The sequence below is a fragment of the Myripristis murdjan genome, chromosome 3 (genome assembly GCF_902150065.1).
Source record: "Myripristis murdjan chromosome 3, fMyrMur1.1, whole genome shotgun sequence".
NCBI lineage: Eukaryota > Metazoa > Chordata > Actinopteri > Holocentriformes > Holocentridae > Myripristis > Myripristis murdjan.
Window position 1 is genome coordinate 4,770,269 of NC_043982.1, and position 24,374 is coordinate 4,794,642.

Consider the following 24,374-nt stretch of genomic DNA (forward strand, 5'->3'; position numbering starts at 1 on the left):
ACATGACTGAATATTTTGCTTGGTTAAATAATTAAATCAAATGAGGACATCCACCACCAAGTGCCCACTAGAGCCTTAACAGATTACAGGCGTGTCGGTGTCTTTTTACGCATGGATGTCAATGAGTTGATTTGAGCACCCACTGTAGGACTAATCTACAAAACCACCTTAGAGTGGATTATCCCGCTTACACCGTGGCCCACTTGTAAATGGGGAATGTCTCCTGGACTTCCTGTCGGGCTGGGAAATATGCACAATAATGGGTTAATATGCACATTCATCACACAGTTGACACAGATTTCTCTCAGGAAATCTGTATAATCACCATTAATATATCTGTCTACCCCATATGCAAAATAAATGAAGTTGATAGCACAATTGCACTTTATTTTGAACTCAACTGGGGTTTCTGTCATCTCATCCTTTCTGCATTGCATGGGAAAGATCACACGCACCAATATCTGATTTTGTTTTAAGAATTTTGGTGTGTTTTACTCTGTGGACATTTTAAATGAACTCCTTTTTTTTTTTTTTACTATTATTGAAATAGATTTGTACAGCACTTATTTTGCTTGCACCTGAGTCAAATTTATGTAAAGAAACAGTACTTGAATAAGATGTTTTTCATTTTACATGATAATGACTGATATCTGGTACACAGATGGATGTCATCAGTCTGTTTCCCATGGAGGTATTGTACTATTTCACTGGAGTGAACTCCCTGCTGCGATTCCCCCGCCTATTGAAGGTGAGAATGTAGTTTGGCTGCATGCAGCTATTCTTGCAACAGCGCTTTGTCCTGAGTGGTGAGGAAAACTGACTGAAACAACTCTTGTCACCCTCCCAGTACATGGTTTTCTTCGAGTTCAACGATCGTGTGGAAGCTGTGATGAAAAAAGCCTACATCTACAGGTAACACAAAAGAAAACAGCCAATGGGTATCTGAAACTTTCATCCAAATTACACAACATACATACAGTATATACCATTTTCTTACATAGGAACAGTAGACTGAGCATAGGAACACTCCAGCTGGTGCTGTTCCTCACACAAGCTCATGTGTGTCAACTGTGGTCTCTGTACATGCTCTGCGTACAAAATGTGAAAGAAATCGTTTCCCCAGCAGGAAAGGATTAGATGAAAGAGACACGACTAGAATCAGGAATTTATTTGAAATTGAACCAGTTCAGTGGATGTTGGAAGATGTGTGGCAACAGAGCGGCAAATGACATACATATTTTTTGGAAATGTCAAAAATTTATTCAATTCATTTTGAGCAAATGTTTATGTTACATGCCTAAAGAATATACAGTTATGTTACCTTGGAAATATAAATGATTGTGTCATTGGCAAATATAGGTATTTAACTAAGATATTATTGATCACAAGCAAGAAGGCAATGTCAAGTAATTGGCAAAAGATTGACCTTCCTTTCACATAACAGTGGTTAGAAATCAGAAGAAAAATTTTAAAAAAGAATTGAAAAAAATTACCTATAAGCTTAGAGTGAGAGAAACTGTCTTTGGAAAAAATGTATGATTTATGACAAAAATGGAAAATGCTTGAGGACTAAATGATATGATATGTAAATACCAGGATACTCTTGTTATTTAACTATGTCCAACACGTGTCCTAACCATGACCAAAGTTGTCTCACTTGTCTCAACTTAACTATTAGCTAAACTTTTCACATGGCAACCAGGAGCAAACAGTCAGTCCAGTTCATGCTGGACGAATGTAATCTTCCAGTCATCTGTATCCACAACACATAGTGGACCTTAACCCTAACCCTAACCCTAACCCATGTCGTGCTTGTTTCACAATTTTTTCTAAGACTGTGTTGGTCTGTCTGTCAGGGTCATCCGAACCTCTCTCTACTTGTTGTACTCTCTGCACATCAATGCCTGTCTGTTCTACTGGGGGTCTGCCTATGAAGGACTTGGTTCCACGAAGTGGGTCTACAACGGAAAAGGCTTTGCGTAAGATGGATATTTCATTTTTTTATCATTTGCCAAACCTTCAACTTGACCACAATGTCTTTTTTTTTAAAAAGGTGTCAAAAGACCATGATTTGGATAATTCCTGTAGAAGAACTATCATCTTTATATGGAGGTTAAAACATAAAAATCGCCAAAAGTGGATGTTATCACTAAAGATTGTTACTGGAAGGTGAAAAATAACAGCAACATGTTGGGATGTTGTTTAAATCTATATGAAATAGATTTACAACAGCAGACTCAGTACATCCATTGGTTGTTTTGTGTGCAGTTACATCCGCTGCTACTACTTTGCTGTGAAGACCTTGATCACCATCGGAGGGCTGCCAGACCCCACCACCGTCTTTGAGATCTGCTTCCAGCTCATCAACTATTTTGTTGGTGTCTTCGCCTTTTCTATCATGATCGGGCAGGTCAGTTGCCCAAATCATTATACTTCATTACAATCATGGCTTCTGTCCATTGTTGATGATGATAGATTCAGATTCCATTCCTCCTGTGTGTGGTGTGATCTGTTGTTGCAGATGAGAGACGTGGTCGGGGCTGCAACAGCAGGTGAAAACTACTATCGGGCCTGTATGGACAGTACCATCAAGTATATGACTTCCTATAACATCCCCCGAGAAGTCCAGAACCGCATCAAGACCTGGTATGACTACACATGGAAGAGCCAAGGCATGCTGGGTAAGTGACGCGAACAAAAACCATGGCTAAATATCAGATCCAACATGGGAAGTCCACACTTGTGTCCTGATAGAGGGAATGAACTTCTGATTGAGGCGAACACAGGCTAGCATGCCCACATGACCAGTCAAGGCCTGGTTTTAACATCCATCTCAGGTGACCCATCAGAATTGCATCTTTCCTTTCTTATTGTGATTACACTGTACCAAATGGTGCTATCCATTGACTGCTGAATGCCCAACTTCCAAACTGGAACTTCCCATGTCCACGCTGAAAACTTTGATCTGTCCACTGACAGCAACTGAATCACTAAGGAGAGTCAATGACAATAGCTAATGTTAGCTGCTGATGTTAACTAGGCTAGCTACAGCTTGTCATCTTCACTGCTAGTGCGACTTGTGTAAATTCATACCATTATAAAATAAACACTACAGAAAATGCTATAGTGAAATTGAACATTTTTTCGAGAACAAATCCAGTCAGAGGAAAAAGTTGATTGCAAACTCAGAGTTTTCAGATCCTCCCCATAATGGGAGGATCCGTCAAGTGCCAAGTTTAGTGACAAACTCCATTACTCCAATGCCCTCATATCCCCTTTTCCTTCTGACTTCTATTTTTCATGCATTCAATATCTTCCCAATATTCCCCACCCATCCTGTTCTTCATCTCTAGCCCATTCACTCAGCAGTTGTGTCTAAATTCTCATTTTCTTTTTTTTTTGATTACCTGATGACAATACATCACCTCACTGCAAAAATAAAATAAAATAAAATGTGAAATGTGCCTTCCTTCCACAAAACAACTAGGTAGTCCTCCCCTGTTGTTACATTGGGATCGATTTGCATTTGCTCTACAAATGTCATGTGACTCAGTGCGTCCCTGAGTCAGTCCACCTCCAAAGGTGGATTGAGTGATCAGATTATAATGTGTCTGCAAGATGTACCGCCCTCCGTGAGTTAATGCTACCAACTTGTGATCATATAACCTGAGATGCATGTTAAAACGAAGTGTTAACAGGGTGTAAGACACACCACCGCTCAGCTTGCAGTCTCTTTCATTAGGATCTGTACTGTGAACAGTAGTGCTCTTTGGATGTGATTTTTTGCTCTTACAATGAATATTAGGGCTTCCCACTGTATGACTGTGCCTCATGTCTCCTGTTTTCAGCAGTTCATTTCAGTCCAGTTCAAAGATGTGATAAAACTTTTCTAAGCCTTATCCTCTTTTCTCCAGATGAACAGGAATTGCTAGTCCAGCTGCCCGCGAAGATGAGGCTGGACATTGCTGTTGATGTCAACTATGCCATTGTCAGTAAAGTAGCCCTGTTTCAGGTCAGTAAGACAGAGAAATAAACATGTACACAGCTACACACACTTAAGTACACACTGGTCTGTGTTTCGGCTATACTTCTAGGCTATAACTTTTACTTAAGTAGAAATGTCCCTGTGGTATATAAAGTAGTCACTTTTACTTGAGTAACTTTGTGTCTGGGTAATTTCGCTTCCACTTAAGCACAACAGTTGAATATGTCTTCCTCCGCTAATACACATGATACACAGTCCACTTTTACACCAACTATGCCTCTGTCTTGGCAAGATCTGAAGTCTGAAGTAACTTGGACTTCAAACTTAAAATCACATTTTCATAGTTTGTTTTATCTCATCTGATCATAAGTGTGAAGGGCGATCAAAGCAACTTGGAGATCCATTGTAATCCAATCATTCAAGCTACCATTGCTGGTAGATGGCTGTAAACAAAGTCTAAACCAGGCCAGGAGTTTCATTAAGCATACAGTTATTGTTGGTGGGCAGGGTGGTTTATAAGGAGAAAAGGACTAAAAGAGGCCAAAGTGTTTGTATTGGCTCTTTGAGCTGGAAGTCTGCCTGGGCCTGTTATTTGAGGACTACTCCTGCCAATTTGCAGACTGAAATGTACACTTGTCTGTTGTGTCTCTCTCCCTGTCAGGGCTGTGACAGACAGATGGTGTTTGACATGCTGACAAGGCTCAAATCTGTGGTCTACCTACCTGGAGACTTTGTCTGCAAAAAGGTATAGAATGCACCACCTCAATCTAAAAGTTGTATTTGTGCGTGTGTGTGCTTGTATATAAACGCATGTGCTGTATGTCTGCATGTATCATGGTAAAAAAAAAAAAAATTAAGATGTACTTACAGAGTTTATTTTTTCCTCCTTGACCATTCTGGCCCTTTCAGACCAAGTATTTGGATATTTGACAGCCAAACAAGTTTTGGGAGTATTTTGCCAACTCAGTTTTAATTTCAAGGCTATTTTGCCCCAAGCCTGTGTACATGTATTTGTGTGTGTGTGTGTGTGTGTGTGGTTGTGTGTGTGTGTTTATGTGAATACTATTTATACTACTACTAGTGAACACTATTTGTTTCACAGGGGGAGATCGGCAGAGAGATGTACATCATTAAGCAGGGGGAAGTGCAGGTGGTGGGGGGTCCTGATCTGCAGATTGTGTTTGTGACCATCAGGGCCGGCTCTGTGTTTGGAGAAATCAGGTCAGGGCTCCTTCTTTTCATTCTCAAACTCTTATAACTCAATCAGGCAGGAACATTCAATTAACCAATTGGAAAAGTGCATGTGGCAAGACTGTGGCATGGAAGTTTCTTAGAATTCATTGTAGAAGCAGTAGACACAAGACATGGCATCGCACAGCTGTTGTGAATTTTAGCACTAACTATTGAGATGACTTTAAATGATTTTAAATGGTTTAACATGACTTTGGGGGGATTAGCCCGTCAAAACTGACTGGCCTTTCCAGTGTGAAGGAACAGCTGGAAGCATTAGCTCTGTTCCAGGACGTTAATTTCCGTAGCTCGCAATGTAAAACGCCATTGACCAAATCCTCACTGTCTGTACTGTAGTGACCACCCTTAATTTAGTTAAGTTACTCATTGAAGGAAAGACTGTTACAGCTATGATCTCCATTCGCAAAGTTTTAACACAAAAATTCATTAACCCTTGCTCACACACGCCAGATTTCTTCCAGTTGGAACCGACAAAGTCCGTATGGGTGCTTGAAATCCTTGAAAATGCTTGAATTTTAATGTGGAATTGTCAGGGATTGAAAAGTGCTTAATTGCTCATAGTAAATAGCGGGGCCTGTGACACATTTTGAAATTTGAGGCTTTGTTTTAATTTTCTCCCTTCTGTAGAATGCTCTCATTAAACATGATTTTTGTTGTTCAATAGCGCAGTAACATCTGATTTAACGGGATGAAGTGACATCATTTTGAGCAGCTGTAATTAGCCATAAGGTGCTGGAAAAGCTTGAAATGCACCTTTAAATGCTTGAAAACTGCTTGAATTTGATTTAAGAAAAGGCGTAGGAGCCCTGAACAGAGCAAACACATTTTTCCCTGTTGTTTGTTGTTTGTTGTTGTTTCCCTTGTTTTGTCCAAGTACTATTGTCTTACTTTTGCTCTGTTTTTAAGGAAAAGCATCCTGAAATATTGTCTAGTATTTGCTCCACAAAGACTGCCATTGTTAGCATTGGTGGCAGCAGAGACTAAATTATAAAGTGACAAAGATGAAGAAATCTGGTGCGTATGTGAATGAGCCGTGTCAGCTCTGAAAGTGTTGACACGGCTTTTCTTGTGAAACTGCTTTTTAAACCAAACTTTGAGAATGAAGACCATAGCCAGTGTGGACAAAAGTCTGTCATGATTCAGAAAAAGTCTTTACTTCAGTGAGTAACGTAATTATATTAAAGGAAGTCACTAAAGTACAGACAGTTACAATTTGACACTTTGCATTTTTTTTTTTACATTTTACATTTTACATTTTACATTTTACATTTTACATCCCTGGTAGGGCGTTAGTGGGGCTAGGCTAACAACAGGGAAAGGTTATTATAATCAATTAAAACGAAACGAAAAACTTGAACTAGGTATGAAAAAAAAATAACGTAACTTAATTTTAATTAAAAATTAAAATTACGTAATTAATTTTAATTAAAATACAAATACAAATACACAGAGAATGTCTTTAGTTTAAGTCTTGGTCAATTTGGCCAAATATCACCATAACCAGCATGAGTTTTGGTTTGCTGCTGATGTTTACTGAGACTGGGATGTCGACATGACAGTCAGCTGCCTTCACAAAGTGTTGCATTTGGATTAGAAAACCTTTTCTGAACTTCTTAAATCTAGACCCTAACAAATACCCCAAATATTATAAAAAAACTAAAACTAATACTGAAACTAATAAAAAAAAAAAATAACATTTTTAAACAATAAAAACTAAACTGAAACAAGCAAACCCCTCTGGAAACTACCTGAACTTAAACTAAATTGAAAGCAAAAATTAAAAGCGAAATAAATATAAAAACAAATGAAAAATACACAAGTATAAGAACTCTGCTGCAGGGTCACCACAGAAACGTTCTGGGACACAGCTCAATTGACATAATGTTCTGTCATAACTCTGCACTGCAAAAACGCAAAATCTTACCAAGATTATTTGTCTTATTTCAAGTCAAAAATGTCTTATTTCTAGTCAAAATATCTCATTAAACTTAAAATAAGACATGATCACCTCAGAAGTAAATTGTTTTTAGACAGTTTTCACTTTGCCAGTGGAAAAAGTGAAAATTCACTTGAAATAAGTGAAAATTAGCTAGAAACAAGAAACAAATTTTGCCAATGAAACAAGAAAATTTTCACTTGAAACAAGAGACAGTTGTCTAAAAACAAGTTACTTCTGAGGTGATCATGTCTTATTTTAAGTGTAATGAGATATTTTGACTTGAAATAAGACAAATATTCTCGGTAAGATTTTGAGTTTTTGCAGTGTGGTTGATCATTTTTACTGCGAGTCTGACAGCCCTTCTTCTTGCTCTGATTGGCCAGTTTGCTGGCAGGAGGCGGAGGGAACCGACGTACAGCCAACGTGAAGGCGCATGGTTTCGCCAACCTCTTCATCCTGGATAAGAAGGACCTTGCGGAGATCCTGGTGCACTACCCGGAGTCACAGAAACTCCTCCGCAAAAAGGCCAAGTGAGCAAGTGCCCCTGTCCCCACACCACTGCCTGTCTCATGGGTTACTGAGGCAGGCCAGGGTGGCTTTCAGCTGAGGACAAGACTCAGAAAGAGGCCGAAGCCCAAAGATTTAGAGGGGCCACTCCACACGCACACATACAGTACATACAGCCTACATAGCAATTTTTATGCTCTGACAGGCTCATGTAGCACAATCTGTCACATGATCTGCAGTGACAGCTGATTGGACACACTTCATCCATGTTTCCATGTAGTCTTCCTCTCCTGTTTTTCTCCAGCTCTCCTGTACTCCCATTCCTCCTTACTCTGATCTCCCTGTCTCTGTCCCCGTCGGGATTATGGTGCAGCTAATCTGCTGATTGAGGTCGTATTAGTCGCTGGTTTTGCTATGAGGGCGACAGACAGAGTCAGGCCAGATATGGAGAGTGTCATGATCCTCCTGCTCATGCCCTCAATTTAGCTGCTCAGTCACAACACAATGCTTCAGCAGAGTAGGTAGACGTATGTTTTGGTAGATCTGTCTTGTGTGTTTGTAGAGTGTGTTTCTTTGTGCGTGTTTCAGGCTAATTGCTTCCATAACATTTTCTATAATTAGTCTATGTGCACTGTGTATGGGGGTTTTAGTTTGAACCACCAACCTCCCTCTCTATCCCTCTCGCTGTCTCTCTCTCTAGGGTGATGTTGACAAAGGATAAGAAGCCAGATGAGAAAGAAGCAAAAGAGGCGGTGCAGATCATCCCGCCCAGACCGGACACCCCCAAAATGTTCAAGGCAGCGCTGGGGGTCACTGAGCAGGCAGGCATTGAGGGAACATTTGCCATGCTGAAGAAGACCTACAAACCACAGATTGTAGATGAGGTAACTCACATTTCCACAAAGCCTTCACCTTCAATTACTGGATGCACATTCCTCTAACTTGACTGTAATTACATTATTTTAAAGTTCCATTCGCCGGCTCAGTATCGGCTCGTGCTGATGACATATGACTGGATGAGCTGGAGTATTTTCAGACATCTCTGATTTAGCTGATCGTGTAAAATGTCTAAACAGAATTGAATAGACAACGTTAACGTTTCATTACTGATGCATCTGAGTGATTTTGTGCTTAGATAAAGTCAGCAAGTTAACTACTGTAACTGTAACTGTTGTATCTGCTCAGGGGAATATATCTATGTTCCCATGGCCCTATATTCATCTAAAGTATTTTTCTTTATACACCATTTTCATGAACCAGTTCAGCTATTATTTATTGACCATGCTGCAGTGTCAGATTAAGACCTTTTTGTCATATAGACTAAAGAACATGGACCTTATGGGCAACATTCTTCTTTTTTAAATTTATGGCTCATGTTGTTCAAAGCTAATGCCAACTTTGTTAATGTGTTGTTCTTAATCATAAACCCCATTTCTGTGATGCGGCAGTAGGTATTTCAAGCAGCTGGCAAAATACCTGCGGCCACATCACTGGCTGGGTGTGGCCAGAGGTGTAGCATGCCTGAAAAGTTAAAACCACTAGAGGGCAGTGCAGCAGACCTTTTCTGCTAGTGTTGACTCTTTAAAGGGGGGCAGTTGGGCAGTACAGCTTTTGTGTCCTTGACATTTGAGGCTTATTTGTCCCCATGTGGTTTGTACCTTATAGAGCCCACTCTCATATACTATATTGACTGATCATTGTGTTACCTATTTTTCATATCCGCAAATCTGCAAAACATATTTACACTACACTACTCAACCATAGATTGCAAGTTGAAATTCCTTAAATTAATATTTTACCTAATTTGTTTATTTATGTATTAATTAATTAATTCATTCTACCTACAATACTGACTGATCATTGTGTTACCTATTTTTCATATCCACAAATCAGCAAAACATATTTACACTACACTACTCAACCATAGTTTGCAAGGTGAAATCTTCCTTAAATTAATATTTTACCTAATTTGTTTATTTGTATTCATTCATTGTATTTGGCCTAATAAACACTGTCTCCTGACATTGTACCTTAACATTTAGTGGAAACGGTACATATATGTACCCTTTATTGCTTGGGAACATATATGTACCTGTTTGACTGTGAAAAAGGTTCACATAATTACCTTCAGGTCCAATAATTAGGCCTTTAGGGGAACATTAGTGTAGATTGTACCTTGCGGGACAGAAAATTTCTGACAGTGTAGCAGCAAAGTTGATAGATAGATAGATAGATAGATAGATAGATAGATAGATAGATAGATAGATAGATAGATAGATATACTTTATTGATCCCAACCAGGGGAATTCTGGAAATGTTAGAGGACATCCACATAGGCAGCAATGCTATATTAGATGGAAGCGATTTGCCAGCCCTCATGTCTTCCTAACCTAATTAGCAGTAGGTCAAATAATCCTTGGCATGTTGTGCTAGAAAGCTAAGAGTTCTTCTTACTGTTGTTTAAGACTATAAGGAAGGATAACAGGTGCAGTCAAAGAGTCAGTCCAATGGAATGGGAAGTCATGTTTTAATTGGATTGCTCCACTTTTGCATGTGAAAGTAGCTTTTCAATCCCCAGCAACACCATTTGCTGGGGATTGAAAACTGGGGTAAACAGTTTGCTCAGGTTAACTAGGTGGATTCCTTTCAAGCTCCAACTCAGTTTTTTGGACTAGAGACACATGGCATCTAGGCACTTGGCGTTTTCTTCATCTCAAAACACTCATCCCTGTGTGGCTTCTCTTACCAGTTCTCCACGATCCCGCCTCCCTCTCCGGTGCACCACCGCTCCCCAGTCCCTCGCACCACGGTCCGGGATGACGACGACGCCGTGTCCGAGACTGCCGACAGCTCTGTGGTCATCCGAATGAAGCCGGGCCACTCAGGAGAGGAGGTGCTCACCGTAGAGGTCGCACCTGGGGAAGACAAGAAACCGAAGACGCAATAGACAGAGACAGAGAAAGTGGAGGCGGAGAAGACAGAGAAGAAATATGATCAATGAGGAAAAAGGGAAGAAATGCAAATTGAAACTGGGTGGGTTGTGAAGTAATGCCACCAGTCTTACAGGAATTATCCACCTCGGGATCATCTAACACTTTAACATCTCATCAGTGATGTTCAATACATTCCTGGAGTTATTTTATGCTGAAGTGTTGTCATTTCCTTTTTTTTTTATGCCCGCGCTTTCTGTTAACTTGTCTCATCTATTTCTACTTTAGTGATTTCCTACTTTTCTCAGAATGCCTTTCAACAACCCCCAAATAAGGGGCATGAACTTGTTGCATTCAGCTGTGTATTTCAGCCTACGTGTAGCTGGAGAGAGAATAATAATAGCCCCCTAAGAGAAAAATTGAGAGAGCGCGAGAGTCACCCATTACTCAAAATGTAACATGTCTTGTGACTGCATAGCATTCTAGTGTACTGAGGCTGTCAGTGGAGAGGATGGTGTCTGTGTCTCTTGTACGATGGATTTCTTCCTGCTTGACTGCTGAACTCCAGTGCAAAACAGCAGCTCTAGAAAGAAGCCCTTGCTCTTCGATTGCGAGGACTGACACCAAAACCTTTTGCCGCTGATGTTTTTAGATGTGAACAAAAGAAATAAAACTCCATTGTTGCTGCTGAAAACGTCTGGATGTAATGTCGTGTTGTCTGTTTGGCCACAGGAACAAGAAATATGCACCAAACAACAAAAAGGACCCAGAAAAGCAAATACCTGTTTACATGTTTTAGGGTGGATTTTTCCTTTAAGACGGACATCCGTCATGTGCCCCTCATATCTTGAAAGCAAACACACAGTGACATGAGTGGAAGATATAGCTCGTGCGCACACACACACACACACACACACACACACACACAATAACATGCATAGCCATGGAAAGACGTGCTTGTGAAACTCAATTTCCCAGGATCCCTTGCTCCAATTTTTCAGCTGCATTGCCTTTGCTGAACTTAAAGGGATATTTCACACATTTTGAAAAGTGTAGTCTAATTTTACTTATTTTATTAGCTGTTCTGTAGAACAGTAGTGGTGCTGTCTTCCTCTTGTTGTTACTGCTGGATACTGGCTGGATGCTCCAAATGCTAATTTTAAGAATGTTAGCTGGGGGGAAGTCCAGCTCAATGGCAGCTCAAAGGCTAACAGTTAGCATTTGGAGCATCCAGCCAGTATCCAGCACTCAGTAACAATGAGAGGAAGAGAGCACCACTACTAGAACAGCTGGGGGGGAAGTGAAATTGTGTTAAATTTTTCAAAATGGGTGAATAATCCCTTTCAAACCTATTATCCCTACTTTGGAGTCTGAGCCATAACTGTCAACTGATTTAACGTGAGAGAAAAATGCATTTGTCTTGATAAATTGTAAGCAGGAATTGGGTTAATACTCTGTAGCACCTGTTGGAACATATTGAGAAAATGGATTTTAGTTCTTTGACTGTGCTATATAGTTGTCTGTGACACACTTTTTCCATTTCCACTGTGCTGTAGGGCCTGACAGTGGTCAATATTCTGACACATCCTGACACAACCAAGGCTATAATGACATTTAGTGATTTCACCATACGAGTTTCCAGGTCACTTGGGCGTGTGCATGTGTGTGTGTCTGCACAGTCAGAGCAGAAAAGGAAAAGCTTCAGGAAGCAGGGGAAGTGCTCATTGTGTCCGTCTCAGCCGAAAGGGAAAAGGATAAAAAAAAAAAAAAAAGGCGGGAATAAAGAAACAATGCAGTGCTAAACGCTGATGACAGTGACATCTTAGTATATAGAACAGACTGGGTACAGGAAGCCTCAGCGCTGGCCGCTCACTGCTTACTGTTAATGGTTCCGCTGGAAACAAACCCTTCACTGAGGAGTTTGTTAGAGTTTATGAAGCTGCACCAATGTCGTATCTTGAACTTAACTGAATTCAAAGTACCTGCACTAGCACGGAGTGGTATGTAATATAATAACTGAGCTGTGTATTTCTACTTAACATGATCAAGTCATTGTCAACTATAACAGACATCAGTTTTTAAATAAAATCACTTGGACATAATGGAGATGTGAGCTGGTGCCCGTGTGTGTGTGTGTGTGTGTGTGTGTGTGTGTGTGTGTGTGTGTGTGTGTGTGTGTGTGTGTGTGTGTTTGAGTGTGAGAGAGAGAGAGAAAGAGGGAGAGAGGGATGCCTTCTTGCCTTGGTAAGTTCCAGAGGAAATGATGTGGTAACAACAGTGCTATTTTTGGGATGCTGCTGTCCTGAACCTTTTTTTTTTTTTTTTTTTTTTTTATGTAAGCAAGACAAACGGTGGCAACCAATAGCTGCTGAGCTGCACCCCTGCAGTGTGTTACTGAATTAAAGAGTTTTCCTGTGCTCAAGTGTTTTATGTTTGTCCCAGACCTCTGCCTTATAAGATCTCAGTCTTATAAAACTTCCAACTGTTTCAGAAGTCAGCTAATGCTGCCTTCAAAGTCCTCCCGGAAACTCAACTATCATGCTCACAAACTCAGTGCTTTCATGTGCTCAGAAATAAAAGACAGAAGGAGCCCTGGAATTAAAGCATTTTGTGGTGGCTCTTGTTAAAGATAAAGCATAACTGAGCAACTTTGTTCCTTTGCAATATGGAGCAACTAATTAAACAGACGCTCTCACCATTTAACCCTTTGAAATGTGAACAAATTTTCTTGATTTCTTTCAAAAACATGGCATGAAAGGTGATTAGCAAATAAGCAAAAAAAAAAAAAAATAAAATAAAATAAATAAATAAATAAATAAATAAATAAATAAAAAATAGAACAACAACAAAATTATTAGAAAAAATACATGAATAATTTACTGAAAAATAGCACAAAATACAAAAGTAAGTAAAAACACAAATACTTTACTTTTCTTTAAAATAAATAACTGGAATATTTTTAAAGTATGGTAAAAACTGCACAGCATGACAAAAAACCCAAATATAAAATAAAAATTAATAAATAAAGGAAATTTTGTTCAGAGGGTTAAATTGAATAAATAAAAAAATACAATAAATACCTGCCCGAGGGCTCCTGGAATTCAAGGGATTAATGTAATAAATTGTCAAAATGTAACAAAATATCCTTCTATATGGTTTGAAAGTACCTTATTAAATTAACTAACGCTTAATTTAAATCGTGCATTTTTTTCCCCCTAAATACAACAATATTCATCAAAACATGTCATTACATCATAGAGGATATATGTGCTTTTTTCTTTTTTTCCAGCTTTGAGGAAACCTTTATGTTTGGCATTATCTACAAACTATGACATAATCAGTTGCTACACAGCAGGAAAAGCAGAAGAAAATGTGCATCTGGCATTCATTTGATGTTTTAATAACCAAGGGTTCCTGTATATGTGGAACATATAGAACCATGCAGCAGTGTTTACACAGGAGGCGGACGAGGGAACATATTTGTGTATAATGTAAAACATAGGAGGCAATAAACTGGGGGCAAAGTTGAGCAAAGGTTTTCTAAGATATTCATATTCATAACCAGTGAGCATTTATGAATTAATTTTGGTCATCACATTCGATGTTGTCATAGGCTGGGGGTGGGGGAGGGTGCTGCATAAATGTAGCCTACCACTTCGTTGGCTCGTTCACGTGCGCTTCAAGTCGAAATTCCGACATTTCCGGCAGCACGCGAAGGCAGCAGCAGCCGACAGTAGTCTTGACTTGGCGGACAGCTGGCAACAAACACGCACGGCTCTGGAAATGAGCAACTTGTAGGCTCTGGCTTTTCGGTGGGATTTTAACAGTTTCACAACTTGACGCGCACGCAGCCTTAACTTTGGAGGAATACTGCGGGGAGGCAGCGGCAAGAGGAGGAGGAGGAAAAGTCGCGCTTTGGACCGAAGGTACCGTGAGACGTTTGAATTGTTTTTTTTTTTTTTTTTTTTTTTTCTTGACACTGGTTTGTACCGCTGGTTTGTTTAATGTCAGCGGAACAGAACCAGTTGTGGCGACTCGCTGCTGTGCTGCGCCGCGGCACAGGCTCAGCCGTGTGTGTGTGTGTGTGTGTGTGTGTGTGTGTGTGTGTGTGTGTGTGTCACTCTTCACAGTTTTTTGGCATCAGTTTAGTGTTCCACGTCGTGTTTTGTCCCCCCCCCCTCCCTCCACGCTGCTTATGCGCTGAAAGTCACAACATTGCAGATCTGATTGACCTCGGTGCTTTTCATCCACCGCTCCAGCAGTTTCCACCAGTCCTCACACAAAGCTCTTTCCTCAGCGTTTTCATTTCAGAAGTGTGAAAAGAGCGTCGGCTTCACCTGGCGTGCGCTCTGACACACACACACACACACACACACACACACACACACACACACACACACACACAGAGAGAGAGAGAGAGAGAGCGAGCTGCTGTAATGATGATGATGCTAATACATTTTATTTGTTCAGTTGCTCTCAGAACAGAGTACTTTAAATTCATTAGCATACTGAACGAAGAGCAGCAAAAGACAAGAGGCCATGGAAAAACCACAGCAGCACATAAACCCTTTGAAACCTCAGCAAATTCACTTGATTGCTTTCAAAAACATTATACACTCAGTGGCCACTTGATTAGGTTCACCTGCACAGTCTGATGCAGTCTAATCCAACTGTTGTGCCATAAAGTTTCCTTTTCTGTTGCCTTTAACGCTCAGGTTTTCTTTCTTTTCGTGTTCATTCACTTCTATGTTTGGGACTGAGCTCATAGTTAGTGCTGCTGTTGGACTGGACTGCATTTTATTGAGAGATGTTTCCAATATTCTGTCTCCCTCATGTATATAAGTAGGGAGGACAAAAAATTAGAAACACCTTTCAGTATAATGTAGTCCAGTGCAAGACCTCTGCAGACTACAACCTCAATAATTAACAAAGAATTAAACTGACATATTCTCCGCAATGTCAACAAAAACTGAACATTATAAACTTTCATAAAAGGTAGATCTTATGGCAGAGCTGTTGCACTGAACTGTACTAGACTGTATAGGTGGACCTGATAAAGAGGCCACTCATTGGATATTGAAATCCAGTTAAATTAGAAAGAAAATATTTATACGGTAACAGTACCACATTACCCAAAAATAAAACAAGCATGGAAATAAGCATGAAATGACCACAAAATTTCTGTAAAAAAAAAAAAAAAGAAAAGATCAGAAAATTGCTCAATATTGTGAAATTGTTGCAAGAAAATGACCATTAAAGTGACAAAACACTTTGTATATGTAAAGAAAGAGAGAGGGAAAAAATGCCCAAAATAAAAAAGTGAATTATGTTCAGAGGGTGAATAAAACCTTTGAAAATTAAAGCTCTTCTTATGGGCTCCTGGGTTTTGAAGACTTAAACAATACAGTGAAGGCCAAAATACAAATCAGTGTAAAACAACAAAACTTAGATGCAATGAGGTGGCGATCTCAGTTAGGTGAAAGTCTACAACGATTTATGACAAGGATGCACAATACTGGATTTTTCATCAATATCCGATAAGACAATATTTTCCAAATCTTTTGGTCGATTGCTTATATATGTACATATATGTTTCCCCACCTAATTGCAGTGAAGATCAAGTCTCCTGTAGTGGATGAACATTTTATTATGTCTGTTCTTATCATAATGGCCCACTGACAGATGCAGAGATAAAATACAATGCCTTTCAAAATGTACACATTTACTGGGTAAAACTATGCAAAACTACCTTTTACCTCCAAAATAGCTTCTTGACAGAATAGACAAAATATGGCATTTGAAACTCAAAAAGTCAAGAAAACTGAACTTAAACACATGCAACCTGGTTTCCTGTTAATGCCTGTATGTCAGTTTGTGCAGTGCGCAGCATTCCTGTTTTACATGGTGATAGAGAAGGCTACATTTTTATCAGAAAATGTGTGTTTACTTCTCAAAGTTGAATTTATCAGACATAAAAGTAGAAATAGGGTTTTAGTTGTGGTACAGCTTGTATCACTTAATTGCAGTGGTTACAGTAAAAGTAGAAGTTACATTTTAAAGTAAGTAAATTAAGTAAAATATTATCAGAAGTAATAGAAAAAGCTGTCATCATGGTACAAAAGTGGGAAAAAAGTGGTTGCTAGGGTGTTGACAGGTGATTGCTGGAGTGTTTCTAAGTGGCTGACAGGTTATACTTGGTTGCACTGTGACTTTGCTGGGGTGTGTAGGTGGTTGCTATCCTAGCGTTTAGTAGGTGGTCCTAGAGTGTTTGTAAGTTGTTGTTAGCATTGTCTTAGTTGCTGCTAGGTTCTTTGTAGGTCATTGCAAGGGTGTACTAGATCATTACCAGAGCACTTGAAGTGTCTGAAGTAGTTGAAAGTACAGTACTTGAAGTATTTCAAGCAGTTGGCATAGTAGATGAAAAAGTAATAGTAGCCAAAGACGGTTTTATCTCAATCATTTTATTTTCATAATCGTCAGAGGCCAAAAGCATAATTTAAAATAATGTTTGTTTAATCGCCCAGCTCTGCTAATGTCCCAGGGGCTAAAACTGTAATAGTAATTTTTTGTAATAGAAACTCCAACAGCCAGGCCTGTGCTTGTTGGACCCCATCCTTAGCAGTGTTTTATGTCACAAGAAGTTTCCACTTTCTTGCCTCTGAAAAAAGACGCTAAGTCAGTATATCAGTTAGAGACATAGCAATTTGTAGACCTTCCCCCACTCAGGCTTAAAATTTTAAAATCACCTTTAAACTTAATTTGCTTTTAGGCACTGCTGCTATAAATTAGATTGCTTAGAAAAATTCAAGTACATCATCCCCGAATATGTGGAACATTTAAAGGTTGGAATGGTGTCGATAGCTTTAACGGTTGAAAAGTGGTTAGATGACAAGATTTCGGTGAAAGAATAAGTAAGAAAGAAGTAAATGATTGTCTGGATGTGCTTTCCTCAAGCAAGTACACTAATAATCTGGTGCAAGTGGTTGAAGTGAGGCGGCTGTCCAACAGGGTGTGTCTGGAGAAACTAACTGGACAAGCAAACGGATATTCTATAAATAAACGTTTTTTTTTCCCACATATGGAGTCGTGCACCGGTTACTGTAATGCAGCGGAATAACCAAGTTACCTCTGGAGGACGGCATGTCTTAGTAAACACAAGTGTATCGACTGTAGTTCTCATGTTAAGTTCAAACAGCCATCAGTATCAACAAAGTGTCAGGAAAACATTCTGTTAATCTACATATTTTTGATATGTCTACACCAAATTGAACTCTCAAGATTTACATCAGCCTACAAAGGACGTAAAGTCTGTTTCTACAAATGCAAATATGGAGTTTAAATGGGTTTAGCTTTCAGTACTCTGCTACTCCTTCACTCTCCCAAAGAACTGTGAAGGGATCTGTGCGCATCTGGGAGGCTTCTCCTCCCAGTTGTTACTGCTGTAGATGGTGCTGTCCTGGTAAAGGGACACACACACACACACACACTTTAGTGGCTGTGTTCCTCACACGTCATCAGTGGCAGAGCATACCAGAAGCAGGAGTCACGCTGCAGTAAAACACTCTGTGCCTCTGTGCTGTTTGTCCTGAGTAGTGAAGCCCAACTTCATTCTACTAAAGGAATTTAGGCACAATTAATGATTAACGTCACTGTTTGCTGTTGCTAGCACTGTTGCATTTCTTGGGCTTGAACCTGAGTGTGGCCTGTATTTTGTGCTGATGCTCAGCAACTTCAAGTCTGACCATTATCAGGCTAAAAATTCCAACTATTTCCTCCGAGTTTTCTTCAGAGCTTTTCCAGCCAAAAAGGAAGAGGCTCTGTTCCGGTTGACGAACCTAATTATGAAGTGTTGTGAGAATTTAGACCAAAAATAAATTCTAATGAAACCCTAATGGTGTGTTCCCAGTTGGATTCAAAAGAGAGCAGGACCTGGGAGGAGTGGGTGTGTATTCTGTGAGGAAAGATGGAGACCATGGAGGAACTGCAGAGCATCCTATGCAGTTTGGAGCAGGACGTTTGTTTTCACCTGCTGAGACTATAGTTAGTTTAGAGAACATATTTACCACAAACAATATTCAAATGTATTAGAGCACAGACAACATTTAGAGTATAATATTCACATTGTGTTTCATGCAAATATTGCCAGCTTTTCTATACATGCAACTTGTTGAAGAGCTACAGCAGCCTAGAAGTGTGTGTGTGTGTGTGTGTAGGCAACAATCCCAAGCAGAAAAAGCAAAGTTTTAAGAGCAAGATTTGTGTTGCAGAGTTATGACACAGCCTCTGTCATATGTTCACTGTAAAGTAAAGCAAACATGCAAACAAGCAAACATCCTCCCACTGGTGCAAGCTTAGTATTTAGCTCCATTACTAACATCACAGGCCTCCAAACATGGCAGTGTCACTAACTCACACATTTGCTCAAACCGCCCATACAACCACTGTGGTCTCTTAGATAGCTCACCAGCGGGGCTGTTAGACTCTTTGATCTTGTTCAAATGACATCACTGGCAGCTTATGACTACAACTTTTCAGTTATGTAATTATAGGTCTAACAAAAATTTAAACGGCCAAAAAAAGACACCCAATTTTCAAGAGGAACAAATGAGAAAAGTGTTGCATTAAGAGCAGCACCACGAGCAACAGACGGGCAGCGTGTGCATGTATGTAACCTGTGTCGCTGCTGGAGATATTTATAATCTGTAGTATTAAATAAACTATTTTCCACATAATACAGTACCTCAAGGAGGAATGTGGCTACAGCTTCCTCAATGAGATAAAACAGTCATGTTTATAGCCCACAGTATGTAAAGCGTGGTTAATCTAGTTCACCTGCCAAGTCGGCTGGTTCCCAACCTTACCCGCCCGTTCATTTTCATTCTTTCATTTCAAGTTCATTTACATCTGAATTTGGCAGAATGACAGGTGTTAAAGGATCACACCAGTGTTTAGCCTCATTTCTGCAAAATGTATAAACTTGATGTTTTTGCCAATCTTCTCCCAAAGCAAGCAATCACATGATTTACAAAATGGTTTGTTACAATGTGGGTAAATTGTAGTATATGGGCCAAACAATCAAGATCACTTGTGCAGTTGTTTTAACTTGAAACCCCAATTACCCCAAAAAACAAAACAAAACAAAACAAAAAAAAAACTATATCTTACATCTATAGTGTGATCTACACCATCTGTCATCTGCAGTTTTAAAAATGCTGTGATATAAGATTCAGGCCATATCACCCATTACTAATGTATTAATGTGTAGCCATGTTTGATGTGTGGGAAGCAGACTGCAGTGTTTGTGTGCGTGTGTGTGTTTGTGTGTGTGTGCATATGTGTGTGAGTGAGAGGCTTGGACAGCCTGACCGGTTTTAGGGAGTGGACCAAGTGTGTGAACCGCCTTCCCTCCACCGCTGGGAGAGGCATGTTGTGACTCCACATGTGCAGCAGTTATGTAACAGGTCTATGATTGAAACCAGATTCTCAGGCTGGAAAGTGGAATCTGTTCCACATGAAACCAGCAGCTGGTGCTGTTAAACCAAATCTCCATGATGCTGACGCTAGCTCTGTGTAGCACTGCACTATCTGCATGACGGCTAGAGGTGGGAGGAGAGAGAAGTGTACCATTACTGAAATTATAAATAGAAATAATGTCTTCATTGCCTTGCAAAAGTACTCAGACCCCATGGCATTTTCAGTAAAATTGACAGCAATGGCAATATTTATATTTCCTCTTTAAAAAACTTAAGGAACAATGTCATTCAAAAGTGAACCATACAGTACATATTTTGATGGACAGTTAACCCTGAGTCCCATTTGAGATGCTGATTAGTTTGTAATAATGTATAGTGCTTTACATAGAACTTAAACTGTAATTTGTAAATAAATGCATTTTGTCATGTGATTACTTTCACAACATAGGTTGATTTTGAGTGAACCTCAGGCTTGCATAAAACAAACAAAAAACAGAAACAAAAACAAAACTACCAGTACAGCTCTTTTATTGTGAGCTACTGTTTTTCCAGCACAGTCCTTTGCCTAAAAAACATTAAAACAGAACATTAAAAAAAAAATTGAAAAATCCTAAAAATAGGCATTAATGTAAAACTAGATTTTAATGTATAAGTTTGTCATGAAAAAATTGCAGTCTGCCTACATTGGATGAATATATTTGATTTGGTATGCCCAGAGCAAGTCATGAGCCTCTAGGGAGAGAGAATAAGATATAGAATATATATGTATGTATATTTTAAATGCATAACCATACAGATAGCACATTAGTCTATAAAAATAAAAACAAATACAAGATTAAAATTTTCAAATCAAAATGTACTTTTAAGGCCAGGAGTGAACATTTTTAATTTAGGTGGTCGACAGAAAGTCTTGGACGAGAACTGCAGATCTACCCAAGATCTACAAGTTAGATACACGGACCAGAGTTTGTGAACGTTTCCAGCAGTAGAGCTCAGTATGCAGGTTAAATACTCCAATGGTACGCATTCCATAATAATTTTATGGCAGGTCTTTTTAGATGGGAGATTTACACTAATCCAAGACAAAAGCACGTTCTTCCTGGCTGCATGAGATTTCATCAAATTTGGATCTGTCAGCTCCCTGCTGCGATGTTCTGATAATAAAGAGAGTTCAGATTCAGACAATTGTACCATCTGTCTTTTAAAATCAAGGATTTTGGGCTGGACCAGATACAGTGTGTGAACGCTCTGTTCTCCTGATGCCTTATTTAGTTGCTGGACAATCTCTGTTTACATACCTGATGCAGCTGTTTCTGCAACCCAAGGTCACAAGCCTTACGTGTGTGTGTGTGTGTGTGTGTTTGTGTGTGTGAGTGTGTCTGTAAAATTTGAAAAAGTTTCTGTTGCTATGTCTTGAGTCCAGTCTTGGTCTCCAGGCTGCTTTCATGACAATTTTAGGTATCGCCAGCAGCCACAGCGGAGTTTGACAGCCAGTGTTTGAGCAATCTAAAACATCAACGGTAAACATCATTGACACATGTTGGTGTCAATCACACATCATCAGCAAGCAAGGCCTTCTTTCCAGAGCTGCCCATTTGAACTGACTTTCAACACATACATGAGAAATCCATCCAAGAAGAGGGAGAGACACCAATTTCTCCAGCCACAGCAGCCTCAGTAGACCAGGATGAAATGTAGTCACAAGACATGTTATGTTCTGACTTAGCAGCATGACTGCAATCAGAGACATGCCTCACTGTTCACAAACTTCAGACAGGTTGAAGGAAAGTAATAAAACAAGTAATCCAGACTGTAACAGACTGTAGTGGACCTTACATACTGAAGAGATCAAACAGCGGAAGAGGAACTGAGGGATTTTTCCCTCAGCAAACTCCCTAATTATGACTTTTACATTTGGAAAAACATTTTTGACTTAAAAGGGCTAATTTACTTCAGTCTTGGTCTTGATTTCGCCCCAACACCCTTTGGACCTGGTCTGGACGTGGTCTTTATTTCAGCACTGTGTTGTTGTTGGTCTCCAGCTTGAGGCAAAGGCCTTTGGGTTTGTGCCTTGATGTGTTAGTTTCCTCTGGACTTGTGATCAGTCAGCAGTCAGCACATGTGTGTTCCGGATGTTTTAAAGTCTCCTGCTGCTTCGCCACACTTTTCCACATGTCTGTCTGGAGCTGAGGACACATGGTATGCAAGGTCATTGCAGTTTTCCTAGAGCTAACTTCATGTTCAAGCATGATTTCCACACCAGTTTTGTTTCACTTAGATTACTTCTAGGTTTAGATTTAGTGTTTTAATTTTTTTTTTTTTTTTTTATGTACATTGACCTTGGATGCCCACATTGGGCACCGAAAGTCAGAAATCCTTCCGTTAGCGTCCCCAGCTTTAATGTAGGACAGTAGTGTTTGTATCTTCCTCTCATTGTTACTGAGTACTGGCAGGATGCTCTAAATGCTAACTGTTAGCCTCCTGCCATTGAGCTGGACTTTCTCCCAGCTAACAGTCTGACAAATAACCTTTTTAATCCACTTAAATTGGGTGGACTATCCATTTAAAGATAGTCAGCATGTGAATGAGTGGTGAAGTGCAGTGACTGTAGTCCAGTTTTGGTGGAGAGCATGCTTGGCTCAAAAGAGTAACACAGGAAGAGGGGGAGGAGACGAACAAACCTCTCTGTGTGTTGGGATTGTGGCCTTCGCCTTGTTGTCGTTGTTCTCCTCTCTGTTTTCCATGCTAACATCTGCTCTGTCAGCAGCCTTTTCTCCTCATTCTTATTTCATTTCTGTCTCCTTTTCCTCCTCAAGTCACTGATGTCAGAGCCATGTTGGCAGTCATGTTTAAGACATCAGAGCTCTTTGGCCTAGTGTGTGTTTGTGTGTGTGTGTGTGTGTGTGTGTGTGTGTGTGTGTGTTTCCACCCATGCTGGGTCACTCTGTAATTTATTCCTGAAATAGCCCAGATGAGAGAGATGAGAAGGGTGTGTACAGTACATTTAGGGAATAGGAGATGGATTGCATGATAGGATTGAGGCTTTTAGTCTGCCTATAAACCCTGACACACTCCCCCCCCCCACCCCCCACCCCAATCCTTTCTCTGTCCCCATTTTTTTTTTTTGTGAGTTTATCATTAAGCGAATGTAGACTTGGTTCCTATTATTGAAGGTGAAGAGGGAAACATCTCTCTTCTAAGCTGCTTAAGCCCAGGTGGTAATAACTAATAACACACCTGAGCCCCCACCCACCGTCACCACTACTACCGCCACACACACACACACACACACACACATACAGATTGCATGTTGATTTAATTGGTGTCCCATTTGGACTTCGGGAAATAGGCAGGGCTGGAAGTTGGACTGTAATGCTTTTATTGTGCCATTAAGTGACTCAGATTAAACTCCATTACCCTAGAAACATATCAGCCGAGACAGATCTGATAGCAAATCTTTTCATCTGCCTTTCTAAATCTCCCTCAGGCGTTTACTTGGCACAGCCCTTGTTTACCTTCTCCAGAGTTTATTGTTTTGTTTTATGTTTTTTTATCTTTATTATTTGAAGGCATTGGCGGGTCACCATGTGAATTTGTGGAAAACAGGCTTGCTTTGTATTTAAAGTTGCACTAGGTGAGATTTAATACACATCTAAATCACTTACAACAGACAATAGATTTGCTGTATTTTTCCCAAATTGAATTATTCCGTCTGAGAAGGTTACTGGAGGAAAATACTCCCATTGCATATTGTTAAATCAAAACTTCAGCCACCCAACCATTACATTTTGTGCTTTTTGCCATTCTGTCACCGATTGCTATAGGGATTCAGCCTACAGACACTTTATTGCTTTGAACACTCGGTGTCCTACATAGCACACCAACAGGGCTTTCACGTAGGATGAACCACAGTCCTGAGCCTGAAGCCCGTTATTTTTGATAATCAAAATGCATGTGCACCACAAGGCACAGCACTCTAATAGTAGAAGAGTAGAATATATGTCAGCCAGTGATATAGGTTGGAGAGTAGAAGTGAAGATGGTGGCGCTAGCTTTTTGGTTTCTGGTTTTGCCTGTCCAGTCCAGTGTATGAGCTTGGACGGGATTGATTTTATGCGAACCAGCTGAACCAGCATTTGTCATGACGAGTCTTTCGGCAAATTAAAAAATACCTCAACATCAACAACCTGTGCCAGCAGCACTAAATCCAGCTTGTATTGCATTTGTACTTGGACCCACTGATCGCGGAGCTAGATAAACAGCAAGGCAGTCTCAGGAAATATATCTCAG

General features: G+C 39.9%; 2 protein-coding genes and 2 long non-coding RNA genes across 11 annotated transcripts in view; 3 read left to right on the top strand and 1 right to left on the bottom strand.

Moving 5' to 3' along the window:
• cngb1a (cyclic nucleotide gated channel subunit beta 1a) overlaps positions 1-11,310 on the top strand; it is a 51,070-nt gene extending 39,760 nt beyond the window's left edge. For all 8 annotated transcript variants that reach the window (XM_030076896.1, XM_030076901.1, XM_030076918.1 and 5 more), the window contains 11 exons: positions 662-748; positions 848-912; positions 1,857-1,979; positions 2,269-2,410; positions 2,522-2,681; positions 3,915-4,012; positions 4,647-4,730; positions 5,088-5,206; positions 7,559-7,705; positions 8,383-8,566; positions 10,432-11,310. In XM_030076896.1, coding sequence (XP_029932756.1) covers positions 662-748; positions 848-912; positions 1,857-1,979; positions 2,269-2,410; positions 2,522-2,681; positions 3,915-4,012; positions 4,647-4,730; positions 5,088-5,206; positions 7,559-7,705; positions 8,383-8,566; positions 10,432-10,629 — 1,407 coding nt within the window. In that variant the 3' untranslated portion in view covers positions 10,630-11,310. The remainder of the gene's footprint in view (positions 1-661; positions 749-847; positions 913-1,856; positions 1,980-2,268; positions 2,411-2,521; positions 2,682-3,914; positions 4,013-4,646; positions 4,731-5,087; positions 5,207-7,558; positions 7,706-8,382; positions 8,567-10,431) is intronic.
• Positions 3,147-3,362, bottom strand: LOC115377137 (uncharacterized). Its single transcript, XR_003929902.1, has 2 exons — positions 3,249-3,362; positions 3,147-3,184 (listed from the first exon to the last, which is right to left on the bottom strand). It is a non-coding gene; the product is annotated as an uncharacterized LOC115377137 (long non-coding RNA).
• On the top strand, positions 5,490-7,029 carry LOC115377126 (uncharacterized). Its single transcript, XR_003929891.1, has 2 exons — positions 5,490-6,203; positions 6,365-7,029. It is a non-coding gene; the product is annotated as an uncharacterized LOC115377126 (long non-coding RNA).
• A 3,003-nt stretch (positions 11,311-14,313) lies between the features above and the next one.
• kifc3 (kinesin family member C3) overlaps positions 14,314-24,374 on the top strand; it is a 62,449-nt gene continuing 52,388 nt past the window's right edge. Inside the window, exon 1 of the mRNA XM_030077004.1 lies at positions 14,314-14,538. The gene's annotated coding sequence lies outside the window, so the exon portion shown is untranslated. The remainder of the gene's footprint in view (positions 14,539-24,374) is intronic.